The 25,004-nt window shown below is 38.3% G+C and overlaps 1 protein-coding gene across 32 annotated transcripts in view; it reads right to left on the bottom strand.

Moving 5' to 3' along the window:
* Window positions 1-25,004, bottom strand: part of CLASP2 (cytoplasmic linker associated protein 2) — a 152,943-nt gene that overhangs the window by 54,146 nt on the left and 73,793 nt on the right. For all 32 annotated transcript variants that reach the window (XM_032997385.2, XM_032997384.2, XM_032997387.2 and 29 more), the window contains 10 exons: window positions 21,918-21,997; window positions 15,363-15,455; window positions 14,576-14,721; window positions 13,014-13,149; window positions 9,719-9,789; window positions 7,645-7,704; window positions 6,369-6,446; window positions 5,596-5,763; window positions 2,944-2,999; window positions 1,560-1,730 (listed from right to left, as the gene is read on the bottom strand). In XM_032997385.2, coding sequence (XP_032853276.2) covers window positions 1,560-1,730; window positions 2,944-2,999; window positions 5,596-5,763; window positions 6,369-6,446; window positions 7,645-7,704; window positions 9,719-9,789; window positions 13,014-13,149; window positions 14,576-14,721; window positions 15,363-15,455; window positions 21,918-21,997 — 1,059 coding nt within the window. The remainder of the gene's footprint in view (window positions 1-1,559; window positions 1,731-2,943; window positions 3,000-5,595; window positions 5,764-6,368; window positions 6,447-7,644; window positions 7,705-9,718; window positions 9,790-13,013; window positions 13,150-14,575; window positions 14,722-15,362; window positions 15,456-21,917; window positions 21,998-25,004) is intronic.

Genomic DNA, 25,004 nt, shown 5'->3' with positions numbered 1-25,004 from the left:
AAACCTCTGTTCTCTTTTCAACCCTTGCTTACAAAATTCTGGGCATGAATCACGTATTGCTTGTAATGTTCTGAAAGCAAACCAATGCTCCAATCAAGAGCTAATTTTCTGTGAAACTCTTAAGACCAAACTAGTCCCTTAATTTCAGCAATATGAAGATGATAGATTAACAGAGAGAGGTTTCTCTCTGTTTTCAGTTTGACCTTTTCTTCCTTCTACTTCTCACAATAGCTGAAGTCCAGCTTTGTCTGAGATTCAGAGTATGTCCTGTTGCACACCAAAACAGACCGGGCAATACTCTGACCTTGGAGAACAATCATCCCGCTTACTTCAGACTTTCAGGCATTAAGTTAGGAGGAACTGAGAACTCCTCAAGCAGTAACCACAAGCATATCTTCTCCACTCAGCAAACTGAGCAGCCTAACTGCTGTCCATGGGCTTCCCAGCAGGTTCTCCAATTCCGCCCCCACAGGCACTAGAGGGAGCCCACACCCGAAATCACTATTTCAAGTAGCAAGTATTCCCTTTAGTCAGCACTGCTCACACTCATGAATTTAATCCTAAAACCAACCGTGTTCAAACCATTTCAAGTAGGCCCTGATGACAAAAGAGTCGATGCATTTGAAAGAGTTTTTAACTTAAATTTTCAATTACAAAAGCACAATCAAAAACTTTGAAAACCATAGCCTAAGTGTATCCTAACATCTCCCCAAACACAAGGTTAACCACAACAACTGTATAGTTTCTCTGCCTCTCGTCATCATCTTTGGCAATATCAACATAAGGACATGCCTCCTTCGTGATCTATCTGGCACAAACCGAGAAGAAAAACCCAACAGTTTTGTGAACACTAAACCTCACTTCCCCCATTGCTACCCTTACAGTATGGACAACCTAAAAAGAACAAAACAAGCCCCTATTGCTTTACCCTCCCCACTTAGTGGAGGCTTCTGCTACCGCTACCACCACGACCACTAGCAAATACTTCTCTGCGCTCTTATAATTTGTAGCACTTCCTGTGTCTAACAGCAAAAGTATTCCTATCGGTGAAAACTGTCACCTAGATAAAAACACACACATAGTTCCATCAACATGTTCCATCGATGTTGTAGGTTATTGTGTAAACACTTCTGTATTCCATGAAGAAGCCACCACTTACTGCCAGGACGTCTCTTTAGCATTGTTGTAACAAAGTCAGCTAAAGAGCTGAGAAAAATGGAAAATGAAGAGTCCTAACACTCATTTCCCTCTTACTTCTAGAAACAAAAAAGCCACGATCACCATTTGCTGTTAAGCCAAGGTACCAATTCTTCCAATATTTAATATTAATTCCAAATAAACACATTTAAAGAGCGCAGTATGGACACATTCTTGCACCTGCATTCTTCCAGCACAAGAAAAACCAAACATCTAGCAAAGCTGGTAACTTACTTCAGAACACCTGCTCTTAAAATACTTAAAAAAAATGACAATTTTTCAGCTGTAGCAATATCTTCCTGGAACTTTTTGATCCAAACCTCAAAAATGATTTCTCAGTGCTGCGAAGATGCTCCCCTTACCTAGCGAAGCGTAAGACCCGGGCGGGAGGCCAGCCGCCGACAAGCGCCCCGCTCCGGCTGCCTGCCCAGCGGCGTGGCGGGCCTTCGCACCCGCCGCAGCGTTCACGTCAATGTCACTGCGAGACCTCTGCAGGGTTCCTGTGCTTGGAACGCTCTTGCTGCTGCCTGAAACTAGCAAAAGAAAAAAAAAAAAAAATTAAGAAATTAGTTGATAATGACTAAAAAGAATTATATTTAAAGGGCAACATCTTCTACTACTGCAGCATACCTGCAGAAAGTACTGAAACTGATGTAAAAAAGTGTAAGTCAAGTTAATATTCAACAAAGTATTATTGAAATTAAGAAGCAAACTAGACCTTATGTTGCCATGTCATTCAGATAAAGAACGATTTATTTTGCAGTAGTATTTACCTTCACTCAGATGAAATTTTAGCATTAATACAAACTATGTGCTCCCACCCTTAGCACAAACTACGTAATTCTGGACATTTACACGATTTATTACATTACCAAATGCTTCACAAACGTAAGGGAAAGTCACAGCATCCCTTGGGATACTGAAGGATGATAACAGTCCCACACTTAAGCTGAGATAAAGCCATAGGCAAGCTGAATGCATACCTTGAATTGCTTTTGCATCTAATCTTCTGTAAAGTGTTTTTATATTCACCTCCTATTTTTTCTGAACTATTTGCTTCAGTTAATTTTAACCACTGATGTATGTCTTAAAAACTGGACTCCCCCTTAACACTTTCAGGATCCATAAAACAAGCACTCTCAATTACTGGCCATTTGTAAAAATGAGTTCAATGATTTACTCTGCAAGAGTTACAGAGATATTATGTGAAAAGAGAAGAAATACATCAAATTCTGAAAACTGAAGACAAAATTTAACTCTTTGAATTACAAATCTGTGGGTTTGGGGTTTTTCTGTTGTTTTTTCTAGGGGAGTTTTTTTGTGGTTTTGTTTGTTTGTTTTTTTTATAAGGAGCAGGAACTACATAAGAACAGATGAAAAGTACAATGAGTCCTTCATTTCTAATTGCCAGAAACTTAATAATCGCGAATAGACCACAAAATAATGTTTTCCTTCTTTGAGAGTGACTGTTCCATGACAAAACTTCCAAGACAGATGAGCAATTAATAGTACCAATACACAGCAAATTAAGTCTTATACTTGCAACGACAGAAAATATATAAAATATGAAGTGAGTATGAGGCAATCTTAGCTCCAGGTGCAGTTTGTAGTGACACACACCATTATTTAACTTGGAAACAGGGTAAATGCTTAAGACAATAAAACTTCAAGCTGCATTTAAAACTTTTAATTCAAAGAACATAAAGAACAATTACTGTGCACTGCACTACATTGCAATCGCCTTACCTCTGCCTGCAAGGCTTGCTGAGCTGGCTGCAGACCATTTAGAAGATAGAGGCCGACTGAAAACAAAGTCAATAAACCCAGTAAGTCAGTCTCATGTATCAGATCCAAAAGGCAACAGTAAAAGAGAGGAAAAAAAAAATCTCTGCTCTTTTCTTCCTTCAACCTTTTCAGCATATTTTAGATAAACACATTAAGTGCATAATTATAAGGAAAACATAAGCATCTTATCTCTCCCTATTTCATAAAATTACATCTTTGTCACAAAGCACTAATCCTTTAGTTACCAATAAGCACACTCTGCCATCACAAACCTCAGGCATTCTGGACTTGGTCACAGAAACATTTAAGGTGATCAGCACAAGGTTTTAACCACAAGGCTGATTTGTAATATCAGCTGTCAAACAACAAGAGTGGGAGCTATACAAAAAGCTTGATTTATGGAAGAAACTACGTTAAGTGCTGTCTGCAGTAACAAGGAGAACATGTACAATTCATAAGCCTCCTCCAGTCCTGTTTCTCCCAAGAATCTAGTTACAAATTAAAAAGGAAAATGATGTAACTTCCAAGCAGCTAGAATGAGTTTCCCCTGTTTGAATGTTGGAGGGTCCCACAATTTATAAACGGAGAAAAATAACATGTCTTTTCCTCTATGTTTTCTCTCCGTTTATCTTTATTCTTACTGCAAAAATGAATAGTTGCTGAAGCAAAATCTGTCTACACAAGTTTAACTGTGAGCCCTCCCTTCTGCCTCATTCAGAAGGATAAAATGCAGAAGGACCAGGGAAAAGCAAAAGACTATTTGAAGAAAGCATGATACTTTATTCACATCTAGCTGTCTAAATATTTATCTGACTGGGAAGGTTTGTATTTGCTGAAATAGTTGACTGTTTCATCAATAGTCAAATTATAACCTGAGTCTAGCATCTCAGCTTTAGTAGAAATAATCCCTCTCTAATTTTAAATGAAAAACCAGAGAGAAAAGAGATGCCTTATACTGTGTATTTATCCAAGTTATCAGCTCAGGTGCTCAGTGATAATATAGGTCAGCACTGCTCCCTACCTCCTCAGAGAAGATCATACATTTGCAGCTTATTATGAATCATACCTGCTTTTCTGCCATTACTAACTAGTGTTTTGGAGGTGTTCTGCTGCAAGTAAGTTGAAGAGTCTGAGACAGAGCTCCTGGGTGTCTCCTGACCTTACAAGTTGCTTCAAACAGGAGGCCCAGACAACAGTCACCATCTATTGCAACTGACATTTCATTTAAGCAGTTTCATATAGGTAGACACAAGTCACCACCTCTCTCTCATTCCACCATCCTCTTTAAATAAAACCATTTTTGATCAATTATATAGAAGAGCTCGAAGTTCAGAGGGTTGAAAATCATGGATGATCAGACTTCTAGGAAAATCACACTCATATTTCCTAAATTAGTCTATACAGAGACAACTCAGCGTCTATATTAGAAGCCAGACACATAATTTTGGGTAACATAGGACCTAATAACATGCATCCAAATGCAAAAAATAAGTGAAAAATCAATTAAAAATTATTTAATTTCCAGCATCATGACCTCTTCTGTTTATCTCTTATTTTACTCCTCCCCTTCCGTACTGTAATACTTACGTATCTTGCAATGCAGAAAGTAACACTTGAGGATTTTAAGATTCTAATTCCTCTGTAATTTAGTTTTTAACATTTTATTACCAGTAACTCATCAACAACACTTTGATTTTCAGACAGGGAATATGGATTAATTTAAACAAAAGTAATTAATATTTGATTAAACATTTGTTTGTGGAAAATTAAGTGTTAGCAATAGCCTACATTACAATTATTTTTATGATGCTTTTTATCAATACAAGTATCACAGGAAAGATGAGATAAGCCTCTGGTATTTAAGGAGGCAGCCAAAGAAAAAAAAATTATCTTCTAATATGTTGGAAGCAGTCTTTGCTTTAAAGTCAAAAGTGAGCAGACAAGTTCTCTGGCTTTAGAAATGAAGAACCTGAATTGGAATCTTAGAAGGTTTAAAAACACTTTGAGGAAACTTTCTAGAATGTAAAGGAAAAAAGCCAGTAGATTTCTTTTGCTATTGGTACCTAAGTAAACTTTAATCTATTCAGCTCAAGATTGTCTACACATTTTAATACACCACCAACCGCAGCACAGACACATCCTCTAGTAATTAGTACAGCTGCAAACTACTGCTAATACTTATTTGATACTGTGAAGCCAGGAAAAAAGAACATCTCCAATCTGAATGAACCTCACTGCTGTTGTCTCTTTCTCATACTTCCCAGTGAAAAGGCAGAAAAAAAAAAAAAGAGGTAACACCATTATTTATTTCCTAGACTTTACATTACACCAGAATGCTGGACATGAATATGTGAACCTTGAAGATATTTTGGTGTAACAAAGACTGTTAAGGAATAAATATATCAATAAGAACAGCCTGCTAAAATCCTGTTAATGACCGCCCTTACTTTTTGCCTTGCTGGGGAAATACTGTCATACAGCAAAACACAACAAAAAAAATTAAAATAAAAAATTTAAGAGTGGCAATATACAACTGCAGCTTTTCTGTATGCCACAGAAGTCTGGTTCATTTGCTTTTATGTACAAGCTCAGAAACAGTTAAGAGGTGCTTACTTGAGGCTCTCCTGTGAGCTGGAGGATGACCTGTCTGACTGAGGGAGAGATGCTATGCTGCCAGAATTCTTCAAGTAGGTCTGGAGGCTTCTTTGATAGGGTGGCTCAAGAGAATTGTACAGAGTCTCGGCTTCACTAGGAAAGTGATTTCTAAGACCCAGATAAGCCCTGCAAAATAAAAGAATAACCACATGTAATTCCTCTGTATTTTCTTCAAAGTGTGGAGTCAGGAAGTAAAGATTACAGAATGAACCATTCTCTAATGGGGAGAGAAGGAAAGGAACTCGGACTGAAAATAAGTAATGCATACAATACTGCTCATCAAAACAGAAAAGAAATCAACTGCATCAACTGAATTCATCTTTTCTAAGTAACTTGTCTATCCTCGGATATTCTCACATTCACTTACGGATTCTGTGGGGAAGCAAAAGAAATTATTTTCTGGTCTACTCACTCCGAATGCTGCCGTTGCTTAATGACTTAATTAAAGGGCAGGAAAAGAAGAATGACTATGCAGCAGTATCAACTGTTATGACTCCTGTTTCAGTAGAATGACCAAATGCTACACAACAGCATCAACTGCCTCAGCTTTCAGAATGTCTTTTGCAAAAGAAACTAGATTATTAATTCAGGACTTTGAGAGTAGAAACAAATTTTCGACCTAACTTGTGTCCTCTTCTTCAGCCACAGTTAGCTGCTCACCTCCGACCAGAGCCTTCTGTCACTCATGTAAACCATAAAATTTTTCAGAGCAAAATGTAGTCAAAACTCACTTTCTTGCCTCCACTCTTGCTTCTGCATCAGCATCATGGATGCCCTTCTTGATTGTTTCAACCAACACAGCTGCATGCCTAGAAGAAAGATATTCTTCATGCTATTTTGTTATTCCAAATTTTATTTCAAGTAGTGAAGTTTTACACTTTAACATATCTCTAAGTAAAAACCAGCTGAGATAGTCGTTCCTTCTAAGAGAGGAAGTAAACACTTAAGCACACTGATGACATTATTGCATCTTCTGTAAAGGTTTAGGTAAGCTTCTGCCTTCAATCTAAAAGATTTATAAACCACTTTTCAGACATACATCCACCTATCATGCTTAAAAAATTATTTTAAAATCCCTTTTTTAAGATACACACTTTCCTGAAACGGAAAAACTACTTCTATTATATTAAGAAAAAGGAAAAATTAAGATTACTAAATTTGCCTTCCTGGAAATACACCTTAAAGCTTTTGGTGTACGAGTTCTGAACCTCAACACATGCTCAAAGAACAGCAAAGCTCCCATGAGATCAGCCAAAATTTGTGATGATTTTTATCCAAGACATGTTTGGGGTTTTGGTCTGGGGTTTTTTTTTGGTAGTGTTTTTTTTGACGGGTGGGATGCTTAGGTTTGTTTTGTTTTTTAAAAAAACATATACACATGTGACATAAATCAAGTGATCTTCCCCTTGCTCCCTTTCTCAGAAGCACCCTGAGAGCTTAAAAGGTGACTATGAAGCTGGATAAGCTCTTCAGTGCCTTCTCTGGAGGCCCTGTAGTCCCCTTGCTTTTACTCTGTGCTTCCAGTATGCATTCTGCAGAGCTGATGACTGTACTATTTTCCTATCTACTTAGAGAAGCTACAGCATGCTCTTAATAGAAAGAAGTCCTGCAGCCTAATCCCACTTTCACTATTTTATGGCTAACACACAAATTTCCTCCTCTGAGGAGAGAAGACAGATGCCTACCTGTGCACCTCTGCTGCACAGGACACATGATGTAAGTGAAGGTGAGAAAGCATGCTACACACATTGCTCACAGAAGCACAGTCCAGGAGAAGAGGCAGAGGGTAAGGAGAGGCGGCAACACGAAGCCAAGGCTGGAGCTTACAGCTCCTTCTCCCTGGCATTCGAACAAGCCACCTGACCTGCTCTGCTAGAAAGGTCGTCTATGCTGCAAAGGCTGGCCACCACTGAACAACATGATCCAATTAAAGGATTCAATGAGAAGATTTCTGTCTCAAAATCCATCAGCAGTTTATTATTGGGGAAAAAGTATATTGGCTCATACCTTTCCAACGAATGTGTTTGCCATTCTTGTAACAACAGGTCTAAAAATTCAAAGGAGCGTCTAAAAGGACAGAAGAAGTTGTAATTAATACTCATTTCTCTAATGTGCTTGAGGAATAAACAGTAACTTTATTCTTTCTCCCTGAGGGAAACAAATACAGAAAATACACGTTTATCTGTCAAACAAGTACATTGGTCACCTTATTGCAAAGTTTAAGTATTCTGTATAGAAAGAAAACATGCAGGCTAACTAATCTCAAACTTCAAAGTAATAGATGTGGTTCAATTAACTGTCTGTTGCTTAAGTCATGTTACTACACACTATGTTAGTTTTATTAGCCCCAAAATAATGCACAAAAATCAATGAAGTTTAAAAATTGTACAAGGTAGATAATATTAAAAAAAAAAAAACAAACCAAACAATACTTTCAAAATTCAGCTATTAAGTCACAACATATTTCTATGGCAGTGTACTTCTGTCTCAAACACTATTCCCATCCTTTCATCTATGCTGAGTATATAGCATAAAAGAGAACATGAGAGGATTAGTACTGAGCTCTGCATACAGAAAGCACTCCTAAAGATGTCATGGCACTGTACATACAAAGTTAACAATCGTATTTACTATTAATTCAGAATTCTTGCCAATTTAGCAGACAATCATTAGCAAAAGGCATACTTTAAAACATGTCTGAAGCTAGATCCTGGTGAACACAAAGCAACATGGATTAGGAAGGTGTAGATAACAAGTCTTCAAAAAAGGTAGTGGACTATTGCCTGGAACTATTACTTTTTCTGGTTATGCTGCATCTTTGACCTGTTCTGGAGGGGCAGATTTCTTTTTTATTCTGCCCAAATCCTTTGGACTCCTACAGGGCATGGCAAGAAACCCTGAAAGGTGTTTCACTATTATAACCAATCTAGTTTCTCTGTGTACTTGTAAAGGATTGAAGTCAGTATGAAAACAACATGATTTTGGCCACCTTCACTGATGTGCACTGGATTGAGAACTGCAGTACCAAAGCCACCCACAATCTAATGTTCCTCTGCAAAATCATGGTAAGTGGAGGCACTGAAGCCCTGTGTATTTTTCTGCAGTCAAAACAAAGTTATGACAGTTCAGTAAAATCTGGGTTGAGATAATACTTGCTTTGAATACAAAGTCAGCTTACACTCAGAGCAAATAGTTTAGATGCCCAAGCGATTTCTTGCATACCCACAGCTATCTCGCTTTGAGGGCTAGCGTGGGTCCAGAAACAGCGTTAACTGCCGCCTTGAGATTCTGTGCAGAAAATGACATTCTGTCAGAAACCGACTGATTTTATCGAGAGCCAATCCAAGTGTTCAAGTATCAAGTTCTTGGAAAAAGCAACACACTGACGATGCACCTCAGCTGGTAAAACATGACACCACACTGATCCACCACGCCCTACCTAAGGTAGCAGCCACTGTCTCAACCCCTCAGTCCCCAGCATGGTCGGTTTATTATGCTGGGCACAGGACCAGGCAGCCTCGCTCCATGGATGCAAACTGCATTGCACAGAAGTTACCAAGTCCTCCTGGCCTCAGGAGAGCAAGGTGCTGGCACACACTGCACGCCGTGCACCACACTGCTTCGCCAAGAGCTCACCAACCTCACTAGGCCCGCCTGCTCTGACCCCAGGAGTGACTTCTCTGCAAAGACAGGCCTACCTGTCTCGCACTCTCCCAACGCCTCTCAACACCTGTGCTGTTTATTCTCATTAGACTGACCAACACAGATTCAACTACAGCGTTTTTTTTTTTTTTTCCTTGTTTTAAATCAGAAGATACTCTTCCCAACAAATGTTAAAAACATTTTATAATGGAATAAATTCCGCAGAAGGATAGAGTGTACATCCCTCAATATGGAATAAAGTACCATTCCTCAATATCACTTAATGTAACTTTCCTGAAATTATTTTTTTGTAGTTTACTGAATAACAGTTTTGTGTATGCAGAGTTAATGGCCATACATCTTCAAATATGTTTCTTTTCAACATATCATATTTAAAAAAGCAATAGTTTTAATAATTTGCTATTTATAATGTACTCACCTTCTAACTGCAACTGATTTTGAGGTACAGTTGCTTGTTATTAAAGGTATGAGTCGTGGCACATGAGTATGCTAAGGGGAAAAAAAAAAAAAAAAAAAGAAAAAAAGAAAAAAGACAAAGCAGATAATCACAAAAGCATTCCTGAACTTGTACTGTACTAATTGAGTCAAATACAATTAGCAACATAATAAAAACTGCAATCATTTAAAATGCATACTGAAACTAAATGTAGAATACTATTAAATAAGAGACTGCTGCTAGTGTGTCAGTTGATTAAACCTATTTTTTTTCCAACAGGTCAAGCAAAAAACACTTCCAATGCCATCAACAATCACACCATGACACGCAATATTTAGCTGTCAGAATTCACATGTGACAGCTCAAATGTAACTGTTTCCTTGAAGAGTTGCAACTTATAACTAACTGCACTGTACTTATGATTCACTGAATTCTTAACGAATCAAGTTGAATGTAAGCTGATGTTATTTTAGTTTTGCCACAGAAAAAATAGCAATAGACATAGCAATCTTAAAAATCAGAGTTATGGAGTAGAAAGTGCATCACTCAACCTGAAACTATGGGCATTCTTTCAGAGATCAATATGATCAGTACTACAAAGAGAAAATTCCTTTTAATGCAAAATATGTTAATAATAACAGCAGTGGCATGTGGAAACACCTAGTGTCCTCACGGGAAGAGAAAACTCTTAAACTACCATTTAAAGTAGGTAAGATAAACTACATTAAATCCAAATGCAATACTTCAATTCAGAATTAAAGCAGCCTTACTTCAGCTTATCTTAACTAACGGTAGACACAAAGTATTAACATTTTAATTCCAAGGAACATGGCTCAGTAACTCCATTTTCAGTTCATTCCTTTATTCCTTTCTTGAAGAAATACATAAGGTGAAGTATAAAACAGTGTGAAACTAGACTGTATAAAACAACTCCTTAAAAAATACAATACAGAAAAATTTTTAGTGTCTCATATATATACACTTTCTCCTTAGGTTATTGTTTCAGGATATAAACACAGAGATCACCAAAAAAGCAGAGATATAATTATCAGCTCTCAGAGTACTGACAACTTCAGAATTAGGAGGGAATTAATAAAAAAATCTGGAAGAGCCTAATGGTTGCAATTTTTTGTAGTGATATACTTTTAAACAGGGTTTTAGAGGTTTTGTTTGTGTTTTGCATAGTTTTCAAATTGAAAAGTGACATGACTGCCGGAAAGGGAACAATAAGCAATATCAGGGGAAAGAATAAAATGCTTTTAACAGATGAAGAAACCTATATGCTCCAAATCTTTGGAGCTGTTGACATTGTAATTTCTAGAAAGTGTTTTGCAAAGGAACCAAAGCCTCAGGCTTGCTTTCACACTCAGTTTTAAGACTGCACATGTCATGTTACCCCTTTGAAGCTGTAACGTAAAATACATGCTTCCTCCCAACCCACCTTGCAGCTCAATTGCCCAACCTGAATCCCAACTCCCTCTGGAAAAAGATTTTCTGCCACCATGTCATCTCAAGACACCGCCTCCCCCCCACACCACCTTTTAAAAATTAGTTTCCTGATTTACTAAGTGTAAAGAGATATCAGACTACCATGTAAGAATTATCTGGAGAAGAAATACAAAATCCAGCAAAGTTACAAAGATGAGATAGAACTCTTCATAAACACTGGTATAATACAGTCTCCCTCTTTTTACATAGGCTCACTCTCACAGCAATTAGATACTAAAGCACCATGATCTGAACTGGCTATCAGTGGATTGTGGGAGGAGTTTTTGAGCAAACCACTGACTCTGTATAGCTTGAGCCCTACATAATCAACTGATCACACACTGCCTGACCAACTCTCATTTAGTCCAAAAGACAGAAGTCCAAAGGAGTGTGGGGCTGCACCTGGTTTGACTTCGGTATTTATTCCTTTTTCACTGAAACATGAATTTTCTATCAGAACACCCTGCATAATCCATTTATGCGTTGGACATTTGAACACTGTGGACAGGATTTTCTTGCTGCTAAGCCTCCAATCTAGTATGTTAAATTACAGCTAACAGATGTAAACAAAATCAGGGCAGCTATAGACAATGTGTAGGCTCATCTCCAACTGAACTGAACCAATAAAGCCAATTTAATATAGTTGGTGAATTTTTGTCTCATGCTGCTTTTCTGGTGCTTGATTTGGCTCCTGTAAACAAGACAGGGTTAGTTTCTTACATGGTGAGCTTGTCTAATACTACTACAGATTATATTCTTCTCTTACAACTTCAATCATCCTGTGTAAGGTGTATTCCTTCCTCTACTCTCAACTTTGTGCCATCCCACAATACACTGTAAGAGTCTGAGGAGAAAATGCCAGTGGATCTTAGCCCAAGAGCTGATATAAAGGTAATGCCGAAGCCTTAGAGCACATTCTCAGAGGCATGGGTAGAGAGAATAAGTACAGATTCCAAAACATACTGAGGATGGCAATAAAAGGTGAGAGTGATTAAAACACTTAGGTTTCCAACAACTTATAAAATTAAAACCACAGATGAGATCACAGTGAATAGCATTAAGTGCCTAGCATTAAAGACCACCGCGGTTTTTAATGCAGACACTCCAGACAACCTCCCGCTTTTATTTGAAACACAAAAATATCACTACAAGTCTCCAAAAACTAGCTAACTATCTTGCCTCAGACACCAGTCAGGAGCTGATGCTTAAGGAACAGACAATAAAAAACAGCTAGTATATAACTTTCCCCTCTTTCATATGCTCTATCTTTAAGGACTCAAAGTTCCTAAACCCAAGCATTAAAATCTCTATTGGGCTTTTCTTCCGTGAACTTCTAATTTCTTAACTGATCCACCTATGTCCAGCCTCTTCAACATTCTATCACTAACTCAATGGTTCCAATTTTCTTAATGCTTTGGGTTTTCTGTAAAAAGCAATGTTTTGTTGGGTTTTTTTGGAAAAAATCTTACTGCTTAACCACTAGCTTAACTTTGTCTTTTCCAAAAAGGCAGTTAAAAGCAGCTACACTTTGGAATACACTTGGCTTTGTACAATTAATACATTACCAAAAATCATCAAAACAAACTTGCTTTTCTACCTGTTCCGCCATCTTTAGTATGGTAAAGCTGCCAATTGGTTTCAATGATAAATAGTATTTGTCCATATATGAGCAAAATTACTTCTCCCTTAAGGAATTAGTTATAATCCTGTATTTCAGAGTTGTTACCGTCTCAGCTAAGAGCCTCTACCTGGATATCCCTAGCAAGCAAAGGGAGAGGGGAACACCTACCCGAATAATGAATCTGATGGCTGCACACCCAGAAGTTGCCATCACTTTGGCGCTGTTGGGAACCAGATTAAAAAGAGTAGGCACAATAGCTTCAGCGCCATGATCAAACTTGTTTCCCAGAACAGTTGAAAGATGGCTATTTAGGAAAAAGAAATAGAACTTATTAAAAAAAAATAATCAACTTGTTTAGTCTTAAAATAAAAGTTCACGACATGTTTTAAAGATATATCTTTCCCAACAACAAAATTACTTAATTTCACAATTTTCAAGTCCCTGCCTCATTAGAAATGCAGGATTTGTGAAACATTTTTTGTTAGTTAGCAGACACATTAAGAAGTTGAACACTAATAACTTTATTTTGTAATGAAAAACAAATACCATAATTTGAAAGGCTAAAATTCTTATGTCCACATAAAATACCACAGTATTTCTGCTTTTTAACATACTTTGAGAATATATAAATCTAAAATCCTATGGAAATTACAGTTTGAGGTTTTTTTCCCTTTGAACGCAAGCAAAACTACTGTATTTATCATAATTAGCCAACCGTAAGATTTGACACCCTTGTTTATTAAAGGTTGTGGTTTCAGTTTTAACAAATATACAAACATATAACACACAGTAATTTAACTGTCCAGTGATGATGGCAAATGCTTCTTTCATGCAGAGAGACTACATAAAAAGAATCCTCAGTCAGTAGCAAATGATACATCCAATATATCTAAATTTAGGGATCAAGAAAAATGCCAGGTTTTTAGGCCTAGACGAGGACATTTACACAGTCCTTTTACACTACACCTGACTCATGTGAGGAAAGGTTAGCATTATTTTCTCCAAGCCTCAATTTCCCTGGCAAGGACAGCTGCATGCTCCAACAGGTCCCCATGGGCTGTTCAATCAGGAGACCAGAAAATAGCCAGGGTAAACTCTGGGGGATATCTGTTGCAGACGGCCACTGAAAATCAGTGGTTACATTAATGCATTTCCAGAGGAAAAGAAGCCAGGGAAAAAGACTGTGCTGGTGTACAAAGGCGGCTTTTCTTTCCCACCCTTGAATTTAATGAGGGTCCCCAAGATAAGGGTGAAGATGTTACTTCTGTTTAGTCCTGGCTTCTAAAATTATCACGGACATGAAAGATACTGTCTCACCGAAATGTAGTGTTCAAACCACCACAGGGCAGCTCCCGTGGTTATCAGAAATACTCACAGTAGAGCCCTGTGCCAATCACCCAAGCACAAGTGCTCCTAAGACTAGCGCCTAGTATTACAGTAGTACTTAACAACAGTTTGTATTAACTTGCACTAAGTACTCAGTGTAGTGATGGTAACTTGTTCTTCACATACAGTTGGTTACAGGATCACCAACTATGTGCACTGCATAAGACAACAAATTCCCTTCAATGTTTCTTTTTCTCCGTGGCTTCAGATGCTGCCTTGACTCTTTATCAGTCAGTGTACAGCAGTCCATCAAGATAATCTTTCCTGCAACACTGATAAAGCATCTTTAAGTCAAACTCACACTAAAATCTAGCAGCATACAAACACAGATAAACTATACTTACGCTACAGTAATGCACGCTTCCCTAACCACCTGGGATCTGAGATCCTTGGCTGACAGCTTGAAAGCACCATCCAACAACCGTAAATGCTGGAAAAATCCATCATACTGTGCAGCTCCAGCAACAAGCAGTGACCGAACTTTCTTCAGCTAAAAAATTGAAGGCATTTAGTTTAGGACACTACCAATATGCATTTCAAAATATGAGAGTAACAGCTTAATTGCAAAAATGTACATGGGCATATCTTTAAAGCAAAGTGTCACTTTGAGATATATAGAAGGAATTTTAAAAACTGTAAAAAAATCCTATTACCTAAATTCTACAGCTAAAAAGTCTTAGATCCCAGTCTACAAATATACAACTAAATAATTCTGTTCACATACCTACCAGTTTCCAAACCCTAAGATGCCATAAACTTGATAAAAAATAGAAATGCTATCTAGACACAAACATTGTATTCCTGCATGTGAACCTTATCATAGCCACATATAACAGGTACTAACGCTACCAGTTTACCAGCAGAATACGTGAGTTTGCATAAATGCCAACTGTAACATACATGATGGCTTTTAGAAAAGCTTTCCCTTAAACGTTAGCAAAAATTTAGCCTTTGAAAAATACTTGCTCAAACTTATTTGGTATATAGAAATTCAAGGTTTAAAAACTAAAAAGAAAATTTCTTCAATTATCTGGAGTGTAATTACTTTGAGAAAAAACATTTTAGCATATGCAGCTGCCTGTGCTTTATGAAATACACCCACCTAAACCTGAAACCAGATAAAAAGTTTACCGCATTAGTTCGTTGATCCCAATCATGTTTGTCATCTGAGAGTATTTCCCTGATTTTGTTCAACGTTTCTTCAAGTTCTCGACTAGAATAGATCTGAAGTATTAAAAAAAAAAGAAAAAAAAAAAGATCAGAAAATGTATATTGTTAATATCCCGGGTAACCTGATGAAGGAAAACAGCTTGAGAAGACTGAAAATACAATTATAATTCTGAAAATCCTGCCCTAAATGTTCCAGAGAACTATATAAGAAGTATAAATGGGCATTTTAAGGCAAATGTTTGAGGATATCAACGAATAGTGAATATTCATTAGCAGAAAAGCTGAGGAATCAACTTCTTCCAAGATTTCACCTCTTACTTTTGTGAGCTAATCATATACAGAATTTCATAAACTCCATTTAAAAAAAATATAATTCCATATGAGCAGAGGTTTCAGATAATCTGCTGCAATATTACTGCAATTCAACTTCATTTTCATACTCAGTGTAATGAAACTCAATCAAGAGATTTTAACCCGATGACACTCTTTTGGGGCAGGGACTCTCTTCACTACAAGAGTGCATGGCTCTGTGAGGACCTACCCAAGCTGCTAGGTAACACTAAAATAAAATTTGTCTGAAAAAAAAGATTAAAAGCTCCAGTAGCTTCTAGATGTACTACTACTGCAAGCCTATAATTTATTAACTTGCACACTCAGTAAATAAATGTAAGGAGCAGCCTCCAGTCGGGAGTCCTCGCTACACAGTAACTTCAGCAAAATTGAAGCCTGACCAATCTAATCAAGCACCAGTCAGAGTTTGGCAATATGTGAATTAATGAAATTACTGATAACTGTACATGTACAACAGTAGATTTCTAAAGAAGAAAGTAAAAACAAAACTAGTCATGAAAATATATTATTAACATCAGAAATAAACAGACTTCCCCGCTATTCTCCTGGACATAAACCACCAGATGATCTTTTCTGCTGCCACTGCATATGCAAAACTTAAAGTTGTTTTTTTTTTTCCCCAGATTGAGAACAAGCTGAAAAAGGATATGAAGCAAATTGCTAGCCAGAAACCTGATCTGACCAGAGTTTTTTCAAAAACATATTTTCAGCTAAAAATTTCCAATTTTTTGGCCCAAAAGTTATTTACATAAACACATCAGGCAAAACTCAGTTGCCCATACACAGGCATCTGGTGCCATCTGAGACACATCCAAGACATCCATATGGGGCTGGCAGATATAATTCAGGACTTCAAGGAAACTCCATACCCTTCTAGAGTGAAAGGTGGAGGCCAGCATGATAACTTACATAGCACCTAAACAGGAGTGCCTGATGCTCTCTCCTTATCTAAGTCCAAGACATAATTTTGTATGTGCAAGAGCACAGAGCATGCAGAGAAAACAAGAACCAGCAGTTAGGACACCTTGCTCCACATGAATTGCTGAAGAGCTTTGACTGGTCTCTTGAACACTCTGTTCTGCATGTATATATGCGTCTTGTATTTTTCTGTAAAGATTTGGGAATGCCTTTCTTCTGTCCTACAGTTAAGCTGAATGTGTATTTTCGACAAAATACCTTTTTTCCTTGGCAACTTGAAATTACTACAAGAGTTATTCCAAATAACAGCCTAGTTTTCCAATTTCCTGAAATTTTATTCCATATCAAATGAAATTAACTTACAGTAGATACAGGACCTTGACTCTACTGACATCTACTTTTGTTCCAATGCTTTAACAGAACATGATTATGGAGGCCTCTACATTTCATGCTGGAATACTGGGGAGGTGGAAGACATCCATGCTCTTAAACACCCGTGTATCTGGTTTGTAGGATAAACAGGGTAGGAATCACTTCAGAAAGAGATGAATTCACATCCAGGCCAGATTCACTATCATGTGGAAAACAATTTCTGAATGTGCTTTACCAACAAAACACAAACTGTTATTACCACACAACTGTTTAACCTTTTCCAGTGTACACTGTGGAAGCAGCTTTGCAGTTCTATACAGGGGACACAACTGCATTCATAAAATCCAAAAAGTGATTCCTCATGATTACTATTTTCTTCTTCATTAGAAGTCAACATTCAACGCCTAACTTACTGAAAAAGAGTAAATGATTTAATGAAAACAGTTGGTCCCAGCATAACAGACTTCTACTCCACTGACCACAAAACCAAACATGAGTTTTGTATCACCTTTTAATATATGTGTATACCGGTAGCATGTAATACTTGTTACTCAACACTAATTTACTCTAATACTAATTCTAGAGGTACCATACTGTTAAGAATAAATACTATGTGTGTCTCAGTAAGCTTTTTTTTTTTTTTCCAATTAAATGCTCATTATCAAAGAAAATAATTATTTTCCTTTTATTAGTGGAAGGGAGTAGTGACTGGTTAACCAAAGATGCCGTTTCATATTACGGTGACCCTAACGCCATCAGAATTCACGACAACCCAACCTCCGCAGGCTCCCCCTTTACCATCACCCACCTTGCCCTGTCTCCTTCCCAATTCAGGACTTTAACAGAGAAAACGCTAACCCTACAAGAGGAAACACAAAATTTCTCTGCCAACTCAGCAGCCTATGCCAACTTATCACAAAGGCATGAAGTGCAACAACAAGAGAAACAGGATCGTGCCTTCTGGAGGCAGCTGACTGAGATCTGTTTAGTGCACACCCGAAACTTGGTCTGCGGTTCCAGTCAAGGTACAAATACCTTTTGTAAGCTGCCTCATTGAGTAGATTCTGGAAAATAGGACATTTTTTTGTTGTTAGCCTATGCGTTATCAAACACCATGTTCTGTAGGTACTGCCACAGGATTAGAACACACTAGAGGCAATAGACAAACACAGAAGCAACATGTACAACGGGTTTCTGTCTGCCCTACTTGCATTCCTAGCAGAGAATTTTATTTTTTCTTTAATTACCTGACACAAACAGAATTGGATCTATGCAATTTCTGCTATTCAAATTGGTGCGGTAATAAGGAATTCAATAAATGGCGTGATTTTATCTTGTCATGAAATTAAAACTGTTATTCCATTGAAAAATCCCAAATTGTCAAGGCTGTTGTCCTGGGTTGAGTGAGTGGTGGAGTTTTTTGGTGGCAGGGGAGGGGGCTATCGGGGCGGCCCCCTGTGAGAAGCTTCTCAAAGCTCCCCCAGCTCCAAGTCAGCTCCAATTCTGTTTGGGAAATTGAGCCAATCGGCTGTGCCTCTGCGATAATGTATTTAAGAAGGGACGTGGTGACGGGCAGTCAGACTTGTGAGGAGGAGTTGCTGCAGCTGCATGAACACCAAGGTCAGTGGAGGAATGGAGGAAGAAAGGAGGGGGGAGGTGTGCCGGAGCAGAGACCCCCCCTGTATCCCGTGGGGAGACGGCAGGGCAGCCCCCCCCCGCCACCCATGGAGATCTACGGTGGAGCAGACACTGATTTATGGCCTGTGTTTTTTGCCTGGGTGATCAAGGTTCTGTGCCCGAAGAAGGCCGGGGTCTCATGGGAAAAGGCAGCCCCGCTGCTGTAATTCAGCGCTGGGAGGATTGCAGCATGCGGGGGAGTCCCACGCCGGAGCAGCTCGGGAAGGGCTGCAGCCGTGGGAGGGAATCCAGTCGGAGGAAGTTAGTGACCCATGACGGAGCAGTGTGGGGAACGCTGCGGCCCATGGGAGGAATTCAAGTCGGAAAAAGTTTGTGGAGGACTGTCTCCTGTGAGAGGGGGACCATGATGGAGCAGGGGGGAACAAGTTCCGGACACTCCCCTCACCGAAGATGAAGGACGTGGCAGCACTGACTGCACCCCCCATTCCCTGCCCCTGCGCCACTGGGGGAGGAGGTAGAGATATCGGGAGCAGAGCTGAGCCCGGGAAGAAGGGAGGGGTGGGGGGAAGGTGTTCTCAAGGTGTGGCAATGCTTCTCACTGTCCTACTCTCTTATGTGTTGTCAGTGTCTGTAATAAATGTATGTTCTTTTTTTCCTTCCCCTAACGAGTCTGCCTTTTGATCGTGATCATAAAGGGGAAATTTTTCCCCATCCCAGTCCTATCTCTAACCCCAAGCCTGGCTCTCTGTCCCTTCTCATTGCCGGAGGGGAAGGGAGAGAGAGCTGCTACATGGTGGTTGGCTGCCAACCAGGCCTAAACCACGACAGTTGTCCATCCCTACATAAGTTCCAAAAGAATAGAAAGTAATATTTTAAGAATTTCGCTTCTCCCTGCCCTTGACTAATTATGCTTTTAGAAGGCCAAGACGAAACTCTGTGTTCAATCAATGACATAATACATGTTTTTTTGTTCGTAAATTCCCACAGCGGACTTTTATAAAAACAACTAAACTTATTCAGAACTGAACTTTAGCTATTAATGGGAGTTAATCCTAGTAACCTGAATACAGATTTTTCTTCAATTTAAGCAGAGGCAAATAAAGAGAGTTGTAAAAATATTACGGCTATAATCCTGAATATGAAGGAACAATCCTCTCACCACAGTGCTTCTCTTTTTGGGACATAGATCCATCAGACTACATCTCAAAATCACCCATCTTCTTCATAAACTGCTGTTATCCATTAGAGGGCAACACACACACGCATCATTAAAGGGAAGTGCAACACCAAAGACAGAAAAATTAAAAGCTCAAATGCAAATAGGAGTAATGAGTATACAGGTGGAAAGTATTTCAAATACGGGGATTACAAACTAGGTATGAGTAAGCAATATGATATTCCTAAAACATTAACGATGAGCAGTCATCAGAACAGGTTGCTGGAAAGGCAGATGTACCACTGAAGGCTTTTAAGAATGAGTTAAACATACACACACTGTAAGTAACCTCAATTCACTTGATTAATCCAAGTGTGCTTAATCCTTATTCAGAATTGGATCAGTTTTTCCGTAACGTAATTCCCTTCCTTACTTTCAATGAAGCCACTACTGAAACGCACAAATGTAAGGAAAACAGAAGGATGCAGAAATGAGCCCAATAACATACAAACAATTCCCCCTCACCATTATAACAAGTTCCCTTTGCTTTTAGAACAACCTGACAAATTAGAGGTCATAAACATTCTTTCTTCAGAGGGTCTAGTACAGAAACTTCTCTCTTCCTTAGTAATTAACATAGTCACAGAACGTGGGATCTGCCTTTTATTGAAAAGATCAGAGACTGTCCATAACCAGAAGCATGAAGTTGGGCAGCAGTAAGTCATTATTCCTAAGGATACTTAAAAATAAACAATCAACTTCTTTTTTTACCTGGTCAGCAGGGCTTTCTTACATTCTCATCCACAAAACAGACAGGTTTATTTTGAGGTCAGTTACACATTTCTGCCCTGCCTCCTCACCTCAATTTGGCTGAGATCAGTAAAGACAAGTGTGCCTTTCTCCTCCACCTCTTGCAGTTTAGGAATGGCCTATCTTCCTCAGCTATCCAGCAGTCAGAGTATCGTATGTGCTGGTCAACGACATACAGTTACCCCACTTCTGTTCTTGCAATGTTTTTAACCAAGTTCAGTGATTAGAGAACTCTACTTGCGACTGCAAGTACTAAGGCACTGAACTACAAGCAGCACATTTTCTGTGCTGTGGAACATGGCTCTGTTCAACATAATGGGGATAAATAATATTGAGAGCCCCATGTTTTTGCCCTCCAAAGAATTCTTAACACAGTTTGGAGAGTCAACGAAACATAAAAATATTACATTGTAAAACAAAGATTTCCTTGATGTGACAGGGATCATGGAGATAGTATTCCTTCATAAAAGCAGACAGTATTTCTGCCTACAGAAGGAGATCTAACAAAAAACTAGACTATGATCTTGGGAAATAAAAACAGAACAGAAGTATGCATCAAGAAAAGGGAGTCATACAAAATCCTTCTGGTATTCAGGAACTATGGCTTACTGAGTTTTTGGTTGCCTTCCACTCCTCAGTTGCTCAAGGGAGACTTATTTAAAATAGGTCTAGGAAGACACAAACACGTTAAATGACTCAGCTGTGTGAAAGTACAAAATATGTGCAATTCCCACGCTTACAGAATATAAATTAAAACCTAATCTTTCAACTAAGAACTCAGAATCCAACATCTTCATTACTATTCAAAGGCGGCACTAGATTTCTTTTTTTGAAGTATTCCTAGAGATGAGGACATGTATGCCGTGAAAATGCAATTCTTGCATTCTAAATTATTTGCCTGTATTATTACTTGATTATCCCTTGAAACTGTAGTCCTAAATTTTCCAAATGTTATGGAAATCTTTTTCTTCTTATAATTAAAACATACCATTATTTTCAGTAGCTCCCTGGAAAAGATTAAGAAAGGCAATAATGGATTTTAGCTGAAACACAACATGATAATAATTAGTAGAACAGTAAAGATAAGGTGGATTTTTTGGTAACTAACTGGAGAAAGAGCTTTCCATGGAGACTGTAAATTCAGAAAGAAGGAAATGTAACAACACTTTCTTAGGAGACAGCAAATTACAGAAGTTTTAAAAGTAGGCTAATGCACAGCACTGCAAATAGCGTATTTCTGAAAACAAATATGAGTATACACAGCATCTTACCTGTACAGTAGGAACATCTGTAAATGCCTTAATAAAATCATCCTCATCCACAGCGCCAGCTCCTCCTTCTTTAGAGGAACCTAAGTAAATGTAAAATACTGTTAAACAGTACATGTCAAGGTTTTCAAATTGACGTATCTTTCACGATACCTCTTTTCAAACATTTAATACAACTTACAAAAATCCTAAATGTTCATCATGTGTAAAATTGCAAGACCTTGAACTCTTGATTTCACCATAAATAAGAAAAAATGTTTGTGGGTTTTTTTTTTCCAAAAAAGAACAATTCTGAGCAGTTTTCAATGTGACAAAGTTAATGGCATAATTCTATTTTTTAATTTTTGTGTTTAGTATTACAATCCTCTAGTTCACACAGAATTCTGAGACCTGCATCCTGATAATACAAACATTCCCAAACAAAGCAAAGAATTTCAAATTATTTACCAAATCAAGAGTTATTTGCCATTAACTGTAATTTGACAGGATGAATTTTCACCTTAACACATGTGCCACAAGCAATCAGCCGCAGAATTCTGGGGATCTTTTTATTTATTTTTAAATCTTGCACAGTAGTCCTACATGATTCATTTACCTTGTGCTTCCCAGTATTCTCATGAGGAGCTGAGAAGTGTGAGGGGCATTTCCCAGTCTTAAAGCTCCAAGAACTTCAACAAAGCAAGCAAAGACATGGTGAAGCGAAATTGCGTAGGAGCAAAATCTGAACTCCACTAATTGGCAGCCTCCCATCTCAGAATGCTCATCCCCACGGGTGTTCCACAGTGGGGCTCCAGGACTGTATCACCTGGAGGAAGCTCCAAAGAGCCTTGCAGACACATTACTAAAAAACTACCATACCAAAAATGCTTTCTCTCCAAAAGCTTCCATGACAGCCATGCAGGTAGTAGGGCAGTTACTTCTGCGACAAGTAAATGATGGAACTACTCTTAAATAACAGGCAAGAGATGCCCCAAATCCCAAGCAAAAGGATCAGGGAAGAGTACTAACAGGTAACCTGCTGGTTTTGCACTAGCATATAGTTGTCAAATTTCATTAAAATCAAGGATAGAAACTATGGCAACTCTAAAGAAATATAGTCATTTGAAATCTGTCTGGATTTCACCTTCTTGCAAATACTAGGGTTACCAAGAAAGCCCTTCTTTTTAAAGCAATGGACTCAAATTTGCTATCAAATCAAAGGACAGGGTCATCAGATCCAGGCTGAGCTCCAAGCCTAAAACTCCAAGTACAGGGTGAAGCTTGGCAGAATTCTTAAGTGTCTTCAATAATCAAATCAGGCAGATAATATGACAAGACAGGTTAGCTGCATGGAGATAATCAGTCCAGTAGAACATTTCCTACTCAAGAGGAAAAAAAAAAAAAAAATCTCTTGCAGTAAATGAGCACTCTGGAACAAGGGTCTTGTCTTAACTCTTCCAGAGTGAGGCCAACAAGCTAGCTGGCAAAATGCCCTTGATCACTTGCAGAGCACAGGTGAAGTGCAGGTACCAGGCACAGAAGATATGTATTGTACTCACTACAGAACGAGTAAAAGCCATGAGGAAAAAAGCAGTTAAGGCTGAGTGGTCAACAAAAAGCTAGGACTTCCTGACAAATCAAACTCCTGGTGGCTGCACTCTTAAAAAATGTTTCATGGTTTACAGTCCTTGATCTATTTATACTGCACGGAATTACGTCTGCTGTGTTTGTATACCTACCTGTGCAGTTTGGAAACATGAGGGTCCACTACTACTACAAATCTGATGGCAAACTTCTTAGATCTCCGCAACTCTGCAGAACGAGATCTCCTGCATGCCTTTGTGGCTGCTTAGCATAAAAACACTGAAGTGATACCTAACAAAATGTGGACATGGTGCCTGCAATATGATACAGGAACATCTAACAGATTTTGGCAGCCTTAGCTCAAGGATGTTGTAAAGAGATGTTGTATATAACACACTTTTACATGTGTATCTCCAACACCATCTGTCGTAATTGCCAATGGCAGTCAGAAGGGAGAGAAGAAATTATAATCACCTATTTCTTCTCCCTCCAGACAGTAGAGGGAACAAGTCCTTTTACGAAGTGAACGATCACCTGACTGGTTAAGAAAAGGAAGAGGGAAAGATCCCTTTTAAACCCCGAACACACCCTTCTGCCACACAAACTTGTACAGCTCCTAAAAGGGAGGAAGCTCCAGTCAGAGCAGAAGTTTGTGGAAAGAAAACTTGAAAAGAAATAATTTGGCAAAGGGAGACAATGCTGAACTAGGTGGTATAAATATCCACCAGGATGCTCAGTTCATAACCGCATCTGTCCCTCCCAAAGTTCTCTGACATTTAAGAAAGCCTCATAGTACCGAAATAATCAGTCAGTATGTAGCATGTATTCAGGAAAAGTTAATGGAAAAGAAAGCTTAAGTAGCCAAAAGGTTACCACAAAACCCAATTTTTAAAGATTAAAATATAGTTTTCATATGGTCAAAGAACTTACTGTAAATGTTTAAAAATACTTAAATAGTTCATCAAAGGTTTCTGCTCTTACCAAAATAGTTTTAATCAAACCTAACCCATGTTTAGTAGTCACAACACAGTAAACCCCTACAAAATCCATACTACATGCTTCTTTGCAACCTTATAAAATATTAAGACTATAGTGATCCTGTCACACTAGAGGTAAAAAAACCTCCTGCAGTTAGCAGTTTATACAAGTCCTGTCTTATTATTCAGTTACATAAATATCCAAATGCCACTGTTAAAGCAGGGGAAAAAAAGTACTTTGCATTCCCATCCATTACTTACCAATTTTCTGCAAAGGGAATAAACTTACAGCAATCAAGTATTAAAAACAGGCCACGAACATAAAACCAGAAAATGTCTGGATTTCAAGTATTCTTCATGCACTCCTACACAGTATAAAGTAGAGATTAAAAGGGAATGAAGTTACCTTTGCTAAATAAGTAGATGTTGTGGTCTTTAGTTTGTCTTAAAAATCACACAAAACTCCACAGACTACGTAACAAGTTTTCTAGCACCTTAACACCATGCAGTAAGACAACCATCTTTACCTAAGGAATGACAATTTTTAACT

Source organism: Tyto alba, unplaced genomic scaffold, assembly GCF_018691265.1.
Source record: "Tyto alba isolate M040663 unplaced genomic scaffold, T.alba_DEE_v4.0 Super-Scaffold_46, whole genome shotgun sequence".
NCBI lineage: Eukaryota > Metazoa > Chordata > Aves > Strigiformes > Tytonidae > Tyto > Tyto alba.
This window is presented reverse-complemented; position numbering and strand designations above follow the sequence as displayed.